Raw genomic sequence first — 12,424 nt, 5'->3', positions numbered from 1 at the left:
AAGTCACCCAGATGGATGGGGAGAGCTCAAAGAGTCTCCCTTCTCTGTAGGCAAACCACCCAGGGTCACTGCCTGCAGCCAAAGACTGCAGCTGTAATTGCACAGAATATCTGGGTGAATGAGAAGAAAACTTAAGTGGCACATCTGAAAAGTCAGTGGGTGCCTTCACAGGCATTTAGGGGGGCTCCTGGACACTGCTTTCCACACATACTACTTTCAAAACACCCCTGGCAATTCCTAAGTTGGCACCCCAGCCCTCCCTCCAGCTCTGGGCTGTAACCCCCCACTGACTATTTGCAAACCTGGGTGTCTATAGCCATCTTCAACACTGAGCAGCTTCACCTGAGAACTGGATAACACTAGTGAAAAAATGCCAAGCAGCAGTTGAGATGATCCAGAGATCCCAAAAGATGCAAGGCTCCTAAGGAAAAGAAAAAAAGATAATACATTATAAAAGCAGCTTACCAGTACGGAACACAAAATTATTAAATTTAAAACCCCTGCATTTGAGTGCAATCCTCTTCATTGCCATATACAGTTCTGCTTCTTTGGACACCACAGCTGATACTTCAATAAAGCAGGAATAGCTTGAAAAGTCCCATTCAATGAAAGAAAGGGAGAGTTCTTACCTCTTTGAAACCCAGCTGCTGAATGACCTCCCTGAGCAAAGGCTGGGGTTAATATACCCCTGACCGTGCCCACCTCCCTTCCTGTGAGGCCCCGGGGAAAAGGGAGCAGCCCAATCCCTGACGGTATAAAAGCCCTGGGAGCAGCAGCACCTGAGTGGCATCTCTGACTTAAAATCAGGATGGATGAAGAGCCTGACGATGAAAAGGACTTTTAATGAGAGCAGGTATTGGAGTTGCTATTGGGTTTGGAGTTGGTATGGGATTAGGACGTGGGCTGCATCGGTGCGGGCTGGAGCGGCTCAGGGTGCGGGCTGGAGAGGCGTGACGGGGAGTGAGGAGTTGGAGCGGCGGGGAGTGAAGAGTTGGAGCGGCGGGGGGTGAGGAGTTGGAGCGGCGGGGGGTGGGGTTCCGCGGCGTGGCCGCGTCCTACCTGTGGGAGCTGCGGGACAAGGGTGATCCTGGCGGTACCGGAACGAGGCGCGGGGGGGACCGGAGGGAGCCCCCGGGGCTGCCGGGACCTTCCCCGGGTGCCGGGCTGAGCCCCCGGGGCTGCCGGGACCCTCCCGCGGGGCCGGGCTGAGCCCCCGGGGATGCCGGGACCCTCCCGCGGGGCCGGGCTGAGCCCCCGGGGATGCCGGGACCCTCCCAGGGCGCTTCGCGACGGGGGATGTGGAGTGAGGTAATAACGGGAATCAGGAAGTGCTTCCACGGACCCGCGCCCGGTTCGGTGGCTGTGCCGAGGTTTGAACCGGGAAAGAGCCGCTGTCCTGCGGTGAGGACTGGGGAAAATAGCCTTACAATGAGACTGGGGAGATTCGGATTAGAGATGAGGAAAAAATTGGGTGGTCGCGCATTGGAATAGGTTGCCCGGGGAGGTGGTGGAGTCACCGTTGCTGCAGGTGTTCAAGAGGTGTCCGGATCTGGCGCTGGGTGACGGTTTAGGGGATACAGTGGCAGCGTTTGGGAATAGTTGGACTGTGATGCCAAAAGACCTGTCCGAAAAACTGCTCGGAGACTTTTATGTTTAAAAACAGCAAGATATTTGTTTATTCAATGTTGGGAACAAGCCAGCTTGTACTTCATTACTCCTAATTAATTAATTAATTAATTACTCACAATCTGCACTCTTTTGATTATGGTATTTAATTTATACCACAGCCATAAATTGAGTAATGACAACAAAAAAAAGGCTCGACCTTTCCTAGTTGCAGATGCCATCCAGCCTGCCTTTGGCAATGAAGGAGCATTCAGGTTGAGTCAGGGAGGTAGTGAGGAGGTGCTGGGGTCTCCCTTACTTTCAGAAACACCCCGTAACTATTTTCCCACTCCCCCAGGTACGGCACACGGTGACAGCAGCAGCCTCTGACTGGGGTCAGAGCCAGTGGCCCGAGAACCTCTCAGCTCAGGGGAGGGTGAGTAGCCAATTGCAGGGTTATCTCCCACGTGCTGCCCAACTCTTGTGTCAGTTTCTGTTTTCTTTCTCACAGAGGACCCAGTCAGGGATCACAGGACCCTCTGAGCCAGCCGGGCGTCCTTCCTTTGCATAGAAGATGGATTCACATCCCCGCCTATGGGAAAGATAAGTGGAGGGCTCCCACCTGGAGAGGGGTTGAGAGCTGGGTCCAGTTTTATTGTTAGGAGGGAGGGATTTTCAAATGAGCAGAGTGGAAAGGGTCTGCCCTAACAGGCCTTTGGCACACATAGGAGGAGCAGTTTACTTTTCATCACTGGAGTAGGATGTGCAGGGCAGAGCTGTTCAGGTCTGTGTCGTGTCCTTTGTCCAGTCTGTGTTTTCTGTCTTACTATTCACAATCACCACATCTTTGCTTTCTGCCTTCAAAGGCCTTTCTGCCCTCCAAGGTCTTATCTGAGATGTCAAGGCATCATTCCTAGGGTCTTGAACCTCTGCACTGCCTAGTACAGTGCCCATACCATCTGTTCTTTGGCTCGCTAGCTTGGACGTGCATCAGAATTGCATCTGAGAAGTGTCGGGTCAGGTGTCTTTTACAGCCTCCTTACAGGTTGTATCGGTGGCTGTGCTGCGTAGTCATCTCTTGTAAGCGCCTGGGACTTGTGAGAATCTAAGAAGATGCTGAACATAGCATTGTCTTCCATCCACCTTAGCAATTCTGTAGGCAGTTCTTGTCCCAGGCCATTCTGTTAGAGTGTCTTTTCAGGCTCCTCAGAGCCTCCTCCGTTCAGTCTCGCCGTATCCTCCGTCTTCTCATGCGGCAGCACATCTATTTTGGCCTCGTTGCTTTCTCAGAGTTCTCTCTCCTGGTTGCACCACAGCACTTGTCTGGAAATGTGTCCTTGGAGTTTGTGTTGGGCCTGGAACTGCTCTGCCCTGCAGTGTAGAGTTGGGGGTAGGTGGAGTAGAAAGGAGACTTTCCAGTTACCCTGTGGATAGGCTTAGGCACTGAGGGCAGGGCCTTAAAGTGAGGTCAGTGTTCGTTTGTGCAGGTTGTCTTTGGACCCCAGGGGGCTTGTCTAAAGAGAAGTGACAATTGCACAGCAGTTAAGGTCTCCCTGTCTATGTGGCTGGCTTTGGTAACTCATTTCTTTGCAGTGTCAGAGAGACTGGATGTAAAGCAGAGATGAACAGAAGAGGCCAATGGGGACAAAGACACAGCTTGGAGTGACCCTGAGAAGCCCCGGATTGGCAGCGAGGTCCCTTCCCCCGGAGTGTGGAGGGGACACCTTACAATTAAATGGAGTTTTCCGGTGTCATGTGGTTAGTGGGCCACATGTGGGTGGAGGGGCTGAGGGTCTTTTCTTCCTTAAAGAAGAACCCTGACCCAGTCCCGTCCCCATGCATCCCAGTCCCTCCCTAGTTCCCATCCCAGTGCCTCCCACGTGCCCTCAATCTCATCCCAGTCCCTCCCCAGGGAGCGACCCACTGCAACCCAGTGCTCCCAGTCCCTCCCCAGTCCCATCCCAGGCCTTCCCCAGTGCCCCCTGTCCCTCCTGAGTGCACTCAATCCCATCCCAGTCCCTCCCCCGTGCAACCCAGTCCTATCTCCGGCCTTCCCCAGTGCCCCGGTCCCTCCCAAGTGCCCTCACTCCCATCCCAGTCTCGTCCACAGTGCTCCCATTAAAAATAAAATCAAAATGCATTTGTAAAATATCTCACTCCCAGTCCTCTCCCAGTGTCACTCCCAGTACCCCCAGTCCCCTCCCATTCCCCTCCCAGTGTCCTTCCAGTTCCCATACTGGTCACACTGGAGTCGGTTCCGTTGCTGATTTGACCCTTTATTGACAACTGGACAATGGGGTCAAAGGTCACTTGTGGTGGGGGTGGGGGTGTCTCAGGAAGTTCCCAGTGATAACTGGGGGGGGTCCCAGGGGTCATAGGAGGGCTCCCAGGGGGCACTGGGGGGGGGTGTCTCAGGGACGTCCCAGGGGGCACTGTGTGTGTGGGGGGGGGTCTCTGAGGGGGGGTAGTGGAGGCTCCTGGGAAGATCTCAAGCAGGAACGGGGGAGGGAGGGGATCCCAGGGGATATTTGAGGTCCCTCAGGGATGGGGAGGGGGCTCTGACCACACCCCCCGGGGCTGATGTGTCACCTCTGACCCCCTCCCCCCACAGCTCTCTGACACCCCCCTCCCTCCCCTCCCCTAGACCACCCAAGACCCTCTGGGACCCCTCAGTTCCCCCTCAGACCCCTGAGTAACCCCTGGGACCCCCATAGCTTTCCCCCCCCACACCTCCCCTAACCCCCTTGAACCCCCCTCCGACCCCCCAAGACCCCATCTGGGTGAAAAGGTGGCTCAGGATCATCAGCCCCGAGAGCTGCAGGGGGGGAGGAAGCAATGCTATGGGACCCCCAGAGACCCCCCCGGAGGGATCCCTAGGGACCCCTCCAGGCCCCCCATGCCTGCTAGTCTCCTTTGTGATTGGTGAGAGAGGGGTCGAGGGTCTGGGGAGGGTGTTTTGGGATGGGCTGTGTTAGGGTTAGGGTGTGGTTTAATCAGTTTTTGTCATTTAAGGTTTGGAAGGTCATTGGATATGATGGGGTTTCTTGGGGAGTTATTTGGGGGTTCTGGGTGTTGTTTGGGTTGTGATTTGGGTGCTTTTTTACACAGTATTTTTAATTTTTAAACATTTTTTTTGCTTTAAGTCTGTGGTCGTCCACAAGGTGGCAGAGGTTTCATAAATTCCAGGATTATGGGGCTGATCTGAGGAATTTTGGGGTCCCAGCAGATGTTTTGGGGGTGAATTCCAAGGGTTTTGGGTAAATCTCAGGGATTTTGGGGGAATTTGGAGGGGGGAGGGGCGGGGAGGGAAGGGTAACGACCACCCAATCACTGCTTTTTTTAGAGGTTTTTGGGGGTTTTTTTAATTTTATTTTATAATTTTATTTCAAAAATAGACTTTGACTGAAATCCTGCCCCCCCTCCTGCCCCTCTCCCCCCCTGGCAGGGAGGTGGGGCCACAAAGGCCTCGGGGAAGGGACCCCCCCCATGTGTGTAAAGGACTGCCCCACTTGTTCAAAGACAGCCCCCCACTTGTGACAGAGACCCCCCCGCGTGGGTAAGTGACCGCCCCGCACTAGCTCGAGGGTCCCCCTCGTGCACAAGACCCCCCCTCGTGCAGGGCCATGTGTGAAGTGTCCTCGTGCAAAGAGGGGGGTCCCGGGAGGGGTCTCAGGATGAGACCCTCGTGCACAGCCCCTGGCACTGAGGGGGTCTCAGATCAGCCCCCCACCTTGGGGGGCTGTACAGGGGGGTCCCACACAAAGCCCCCTGTGCCGGGGGTGCTCAGATGAGTCTCTCCTCGGGGGGCAGGCGCAGGGGGGGTCCCGGGGGTCTCAGATGAGTCTCTCCTCAGGGGGCAGGCGCAGGGGGAAATCCCAGGGGTGCTCAGATGAGTCTCTCCTCGGGGGGCAGGCGCAGGGGAGGTCCCGGGGGGGGTCCCCGGGCGCCCCCCCCCCAGCTCCTCTCGGCTGGGCCGGTAGGACCCCTCGGTGCGACGCTTCTCCCGCAGCCGCAGCGCCAGGAACACCAGGACCCCCACGAGCCCGAACGCCCCCAGACCCCCCAGCACGACTGTCAGGGCCACCACCCCTGCAGGCTGAGGGCACAGAGGGGTCAGAGGGGGTCAGGGTAGCCCAAAACCCCCAGGAACCCCCCAAAGCCCCCAGGGACCCCCCAGCCAGGCTGGAACCTCCCACATTCCCCACAGGGACCCCCAGTGACACCCTCCAACCCAGAAGCTCCCCAACTCCACAGGGACCCCCACAACTCCCTTTTGGGGACCCCCAGTGACACCCCCACCCCCCCCGCAACCCCACAGGGACACCCCGCCCAACCTCCCTAGGGGACCCCCAGTGACCCCACCCCGCATCCCAGGAGCCCCCCAACCCCTAAAGCCCCCCATGGATGCCCCAAACCCAAGTGCCTCCCCCCGTGTGTCCCCCCCCACTGACCGAGAGCCCCCCTCCGCCAGGGGGGGTCGTGCTGTTAGTGGTGCTGTTACTGGTCACACTGGGAGGGGCTGGGAAGGCAATGGAGGGGTCACAGGGGGGGGTCGTGGCTGTTCTCGGCCCCCCGAAACCCCCTCACAGCCCCCCCAGAGGCACCTGTTGATCCCACAGGTGAGTCAGGGCCACGCCCCGAAACCGGGAGGGACACGGGGGGCAGCGGGGGAGAGACCCCCAAAACTACCCCCAAAACCATCCCTAGGACCCCACAAAACACCCCAAAAACACCACCAGGACCCACCAAATACCCCCGGGACCCCACCAACTCCCCCCCCCAACCACCCTGGGATGCCCCCAAATCCCTCTGGGACCCCCCCAGAACCCCTAGGTCATCCCCCAATTCCTCCAGGACCCTCTCAGCTTCCCCCCCACCCCCCTGGGACACCCCCAAATCCCTCTGCCCCCCCCAAATCCCTGCAGCCCCCCCTACGTACTCTGGGCCAGGGCGAGGCAGGGCAGGGCCAGGGCCAGGGCCAGCTGGGGGGCTCCTGCCATGGGGGGGGGGTCGGCGGGGGGCCCCGACGGTCCTGTGGCTGAGGGGGCACGGTCAGGGCACCCCTGGAGCCCCAGAGGCACCTGGGGACCCCCAGAATCCTCCTGGGGACCCCTCAGATACACCTGGGGACCCACAAAATGCACCTGGGGCCCCCAAATACACCTGGGGACCCCCAAATACACCCGAGAACCCCAAAATGCTCCTGAGGACCCTCAAACCCACCTGGGACACCCCCAACTACAAGTGGGAACTCCCTTAAATGCATTTGTAGGCCCCCAAATCCACCTGGGAATCCCCTAAATGCATGTGGGGACCCCCCTAAATCCACCGGGGACCTCCTAAAATGCACCTCCAACCCCACCCAGGACCCCCCAAACCACCCCCCCGGGATCTCCCAGACACACCTGGGAACTCCCGGAACTGCCCCAGACCCCCCCCGAAATCTACCCAAGACACCCCCGAGACCCCCCAAATTCCCCTCCGGACCCCCCAGATTCCCCTCTGGAGCCCCCAGAATCCCCCTCGGAACCCCCTGGACCTCCCTGGGACCCCCCGGACACTCCTAGGAACTCCCGGAACTGCCCCAGACCCGCCCAAATCTCCCCCGCGAACCCCCCCCCAAGGACCCCCTCAGACACCCCCAATTCCCCCTCGGGACCCCCCAGATCCCGACCGGGACCCCCCAAATCCCCCCCGGGACCCCCCAAACACCGCCGGGACCCGCCCAAACCCTCCTCGCGGACCCCGAAACCGCCCCGGGACTCCCCTAACCCCCCTCGAACCCCCCTCCCAAGTTATCCCCGACCCCTCCCGTGACCCCCAGACACCCCAACCCCTCCAGGGGTCCCTCTCACCCCTCCCCCACCCCGTCCCAGGTGTGGGCGGGGTCAAAGTCCAGGTGGGGGAGGGGCGGGTAACCCCGGGGGGGGAGGGGAGAAGTGATCCCGAAGAGGGGGGGGGAGGGGAGGGACCCCCCAGGAACCCCCAGAAACCCCCCCCTCACCTCCCGCTCCGCTCCCGTCACTCCGAGGCCGCTCCCGTGGCCCCGCCCCCGCCCCACGTGACCCCACAGGCAACGCCCCAATTACCTGTGCGCCAGGCCACGCCCACACCTGAAGGGGGCGCGGCTTGGCGACGGAAAAGGGGGTGGGGCAAGGACAGGTGCAAGACACGCCCCCTTCTGCTCAAAGCCACGCCCACATCTGGACCACGCCCCTCCACCTAAAGCTACGCCCCGTCCTAAAACCGCGCCCCACGATTAAGCCCCGCCCCGAGTGACTCAAGCCACGCCTCCCGCGCAAGCGCGTGGCGCCCGCGGATTCCACTGCAATCCCCCTCTAAAATAGGGGATCGGAGAGACCCCCCAGGGAAGAAACCCCCGAAAAGGGACCCCCATAAAAGGGAGTATCCAAAAGTGGGGGAGACCCCAAAAGAGACACCCCGATAATGGAGGGGACCCCAAAAGGGACCCCCTCCGAAAGGGGACCGAGGGTGTAGGACCCCCCTAAACCGGGAGAGGGTCCCCACAAAAGAGACTCCACGAAGTGGACCCCCCAAAAAGTGAGGACCCCCCCAAAGGGGACTCCCCTCCGGGGTCCAGGACCCCTCAAAAGAGTGTTTGGGGGGGGCTCCCGTCGCCTGGGACCCCTTTTGGGTTTAGTGCGTCCGTTTTGGAGGTCCCCTTTGTGGGATCCCCTTTTAGGGGTCCCATTTTAGGGGGATCCTCTTTATGGGGTCCTCTTTTGGGGATCCCATTTTAAGCGGGTCAGTTTTGGGGTGTCCCGCCCCCCTCGGTGCTTTTTTGGGAGGGTCCTCATTTTTGGAGGGTCCCATTTTAGATATGTCCCTTTTGGGGTCCCCTTGGGGGGTCCCGCCCCCCCCCGCCTCCCTTTTGGGGGTCCCTTTTAGGAGGTCCCTTTTCGGGGTCTCCCTTTAGGGGGGTCCCTTTTGGGGGGGGCTCCCTTTTGAGGTCTGGTTTCGGGGGGGTCCCGTCCACCCATGTCCCTTTTCGGGGGGTCCCATTTTCGAGGGGTCCCTTTTGGGGGGTCCCTTGGGGGGTCCTTTTTTGGGGCCCCTTTAGGGGTCCCCTTTGGGGAGGGTCCCGGCCCGTCAATCCCTTTTCAGGGAGTCCCTTTAGGGAGGGTCCCCATTTTTGGGGGGGGTCCCTTTAGGGGGGTCCCGTTTTGGGGGGTCCCTCCCCCGTTGCCGCAGTGGGGGGGTGGCTCAATGGGGGGGGGGGAGGGGCGCTCCCGGCAGCCAATCAGAGGCCGCCGCCCCCTCCGTCCCCCGCCCCCCCCCCCCCCGCAGTATCGCGATGTCTCTGTCGCGACAGAACCGCCGCCCCCCCACGACCCCCCCGCACCCTGAGACCGCGTGAAGGAGGCGAGTGGGTTTGGGGGGGGCACGAGGTGTGTGGGGGAGGCTTTTTGGGGAGGGGGGTCTCAGGGGTGTCCGGGAGGGGGGACAGGGCGTGGGGGCGGAGCCTTTTTTGGGGAGGGGAGGGCGGGGGGAGCGCTTTCGGTGGGGCAGAAAGACCCCCAAATTGGGGGGGTGGCTTTTTTGGGGGTCCCAGGGGGATGGGGAGGGCCATTTTTGGGGATCCCTGGGTGGTGGGGGCCCTTTCTGGGGGTCTGAGGGGGTCATTTTTGGGGTTCCTGGATGATGGGGGGCCCTTTTCGGGGGTCCCAGGAGGACGGGGGTCACTTTGCGGGGGTCTGGGGGGCTTGTGGGGGTGGCGCTGACCTCTCCTTTCCCCCTCAGGTGTCTCAGAGCCCCCCCTGCCCCACCGCAGGGGGTTTTGGGGACCCCCCCACCATGGGCCCCCCCCGGAGGGAGAAACGTGGCGGCTCCATCGTCCCCTGCGTGCTCCTGGTGGAGGTGGGGGGGACGCCAAAACGCGGGGGGGACCCCAACACTGGGGGGGGGCCCGAAACATAGGGGTCCCCAAAACTGGGGGGAACCCCAAAAAACACAGAACACCCAAAATACTGCTGCCCCTGTTGGGTGGGGTTTTGAGGGGCCCAACTGGGTTGGGGGGGGGTCCCAACCCCTGGGAGGGTCCCACCGGGTTTGGGGGTGACCCAGTGCCCCCCAGGTGAGTATTTTGGGGGGCACGATCCTTGTTTGGGGGGTCCCAGAGCCCTGGATCCCTGTTCGGTGGGATTTGGGGGGTCTCAGCTGGTTTTAGGGGTTCCCCTCTGGGTTTTGGGGGTTCTCAACTCCCGGGGTGTCTCTGGGAGGGCTCTGGGGGTCCCACTCGGTCTGGGGGTGACCCAGTGCCCCTCCAGGTGGGTATTTTGGGGGGCACGGCCGCCCTGGCGTACCAGCTGGAGTTCACCGACGCCTTTCCCGTCCATGTCGGGGGGTTCTTCTGCCGCGACCCTGATTACGGAAGACCCTACCCGGGACCCCCCACCCTGAGCAGGGCCCCCCCCGCCCTGGTCTACGCCCTGGTCACCGCTGTGCCCGCCCTCACCGTGAGTGGGGGTTCCTGGGGGAGCCTTGGGGGGGTGTGAGGGGGTTCTAAGGGGTCTTTGTGGGGGTAAAAAGGGGGGTTGGGGGGCCTTGGGGGGGGTGAGGGGTCCCAAGGTGTCCCTGGGGGGAGGCAGACGGGGGTTTAAGGGGCTTGGGGGTGGTCCTGGGGGGTTTTGGGGGGGTCTTGGGAGGAGTGGGGTATTCTAAAGGGTCTGGAGGCAGTAATAAGAGGCTTATAGGGTCCCTGGGAGGGTTTGGGTTTGGGGGACTGTGGGGTCCCAAGGGATCCCTGAGAGGTTTGGGGGGGTTGGTAACAGAGTGTCCCCCCAGATGACCATGAGGGAGCTCCTGGGGGGGGTTGGGAGTCCCAGGGAGGTTTTGTGGGGTCAGTAATGGGGTGTCCCCCCCAGATGGCAGTGGGGGAGCTGCTGGGCCGGCTGGGAGGGTCCCGGGGGGGTCGCGCCCCCCCCCCCGCGCTGGGAGCGGCTCTGTGACCAGGGGACCCCCATTCGGCGGCTGCTGCGGTTCCTGGGTAAGGGGGGCCGGGGGGGATTTGGGGGGAAATGGGGCTGGGGGGGGGTCGGGGGGCAAAGGAGGGGCAAAAGGGGGAGAAATGAGGGGGCAAAGGGAGGGGACTGGGAGGCCTGGGGGTGCAAAGGGGGGTGGGGGAGAATTGAGGGGGACAAAGAAGGAGAATGGGGGGGTGGGGGAGAATTGGGAGGGCTGGGGGGGGCAAAAGGGGGGGAATGGGGAGGGTTAGAGGGGGATTTGGGATGGAAATTGGGGGGGGGCCAAATGGGGGGGGAGGAAATGGGGGAGCAAAAGGGCTCTGGGGGGGAGAATTGGGGAGGAAATGGGGGAGACTCGGTGGGGGGGCAAGGAGTGGAACTGGGGGGAAAACTCCCCGTTACCCTCCTCTAACCCAAATCCCCCCCAGTTTCCCCCCTGACCCCCCTGTGTGCCCCCCAGGGGTGTTCTCCTTCGGCCTCCTCACCACCACCATCTTCGCCAACGCGGGCCAGGTGGTCCTGGGGACCCCCGCCCCCCCACTTCCTGGCCGTGTGTCGCCCCAACTACAGCGCCCTGGGCTGCGCCCCCCCCTCGGGCCCCCCCCAGCCCCACTTCGTGCCCCCGGGGGACTCCCCCTGCTCCGGGGACCCCCCGGCCGTGGAGGCGGCTCGAAGGGCCTTCCCCTGCAAGGAGGCGGCGCTGGGGGCCTACGCGGGGGCCTTCGCCGGGGTGGGGGTCCGGGGGGGCCTTGGAGGGGGCTGGGGAGGGGTCTGGAGGGGATTTGGGGTGTTATATTTGGGTTATTTGGGGATTATGGGGGTTTAGGGAGACTGGAGAGTGGATAGAGAAGGGTTATGGGGGGGTGTTGGGGGCCTTCACGGGGGGGGGGATCTGGGAGGGTCCAGGGGGGGGGCTGGGGGGTGATTTGAGGTGGTTATATGGGGTTATATAGGTATATATGGGGGTTACAGGGGGGTTTGGAGGGGATAGAGGGGGATTTGGGAGGGTTATAGGGGGGCTACGCTGGGGCCTTCACAGGGGTGGGGGTCTGGGGGGGTTTGGGGGGTCCTGGGGGTGGGGGTGGGGGCTGGGAAGGGGGGTTTGGAGGAACTGGAGGGGGTTTGGGGGTGTTATTTGGGGGATTTGGAGTATTTTATGGGGTTTTGGGGGTTGGGGGGGTATTTTGGGGTCACCCCCTGTGTCCCCCCCATCTCTGTGACCCTGGCCTGGCAGAGGGGGACTGTGGTGGGTTTTGCAGTGTTTTGGGTCTTTTGGATGCTGGGGGGGTTTTGGGGTGTTTTAGGGTGTTTTGGGGTTCTATGGGGGGGTATTTTGGGGTGACCTCATGTGTCCCCCTCCAGCTCTATGTGACCCTGGCCTGGCGGGGGGGCGGGTCCCGCCTGGCCAAGCCTGCAGCGGTTTTGGGGTTCGCGGCCCCCCCGTTCCTACTGGGGGCCCTGAGAGTGGCCGAGCACCGCAACAGCTGGGGGGACGTGCTGGGGGGGTTCCTGTGCGGGACCGGCATCGCCGCCTTCCTGGTGAGACCCCATAAACACCCCCAAACCCCCCAAACCTACCTGTGAACCCCCAAACACCCCTGGGTTCCTGTGTGGGACCGGCATCGCCGCCTTCCTGGTGAGACCCCAAAAACGCCCCTGAACCCCCCCTAGTGGCCCCAAAAACATCCTGAAACCCAAACCATGCCCCTGAACCCCAAGACCTGCCCCCAAACCCCCCCGGGTTCCTGTGCAGGACCGGGATTACCGCCTTCTGGTGAGACCCCAAAAATACTCCTAACACCCCCCCCCAAGACCCCCAACCCCTCCAGGACCCC

General features: G+C 61.7%; 2 protein-coding genes and 1 long non-coding RNA gene across 3 annotated transcripts; 2 read left to right on the top strand and 1 right to left on the bottom strand.

Moving 5' to 3' along the window:
* The first annotated feature begins 1,307 nt into the window (after nucleotides 1-1,307).
* On the top strand, nucleotides 1,308-2,240 carry LOC127464567 (uncharacterized). Its single transcript, XR_007901449.1, has 3 exons — nucleotides 1,308-1,401; nucleotides 1,964-2,041; nucleotides 2,117-2,240. It is a non-coding gene; the product is annotated as an uncharacterized LOC127464567 (long non-coding RNA).
* A 2,211-nt stretch (nucleotides 2,241-4,451) lies between these two features.
* CRB3 (crumbs cell polarity complex component 3) lies at nucleotides 4,452-7,652 on the bottom strand. Its single transcript, XM_051774906.1, is given in 5 exon segments — nucleotides 4,452-5,547; nucleotides 5,549-5,701; nucleotides 6,057-6,124; nucleotides 6,545-6,749; nucleotides 7,610-7,652. Coding segments are annotated over 4 exon segments (339 nt in total). The 5' UTR covers nucleotides 6,606-6,749; nucleotides 7,610-7,652; the 3' UTR covers nucleotides 4,452-5,490.
* A 1,110-nt stretch (nucleotides 7,653-8,762) lies between these two features.
* LOC127464569 (phospholipid phosphatase-related protein type 2-like) lies at nucleotides 8,763-12,204 on the top strand. The gene is given in 7 exon segments (XM_051774907.1): nucleotides 8,763-8,988; nucleotides 9,367-9,483; nucleotides 9,894-10,082; nucleotides 10,498-10,612; nucleotides 11,050-11,123; nucleotides 11,125-11,319; nucleotides 11,952-12,204. Coding segments are annotated over 6 exon segments (858 nt in total). The 5' UTR covers nucleotides 8,763-8,988; nucleotides 9,367-9,420; the 3' UTR covers nucleotides 12,174-12,204.
* Nucleotides 12,205-12,424: the final 220 nt, after the last annotated feature.

The sequence above is a fragment of the Manacus candei genome, unplaced genomic scaffold, assembly GCF_025592945.1.
Source record: "Manacus candei isolate 608988 ecotype Guabito, Panama unplaced genomic scaffold, ASM2559294v1 h1tg000236l, whole genome shotgun sequence".
Lineage (NCBI taxonomy): Eukaryota > Metazoa > Chordata > Aves > Passeriformes > Pipridae > Manacus > Manacus candei.
Note: the sequence above shows the minus strand (reverse complement) of the source record. Positions and strands in the feature narration are given on the sequence as shown.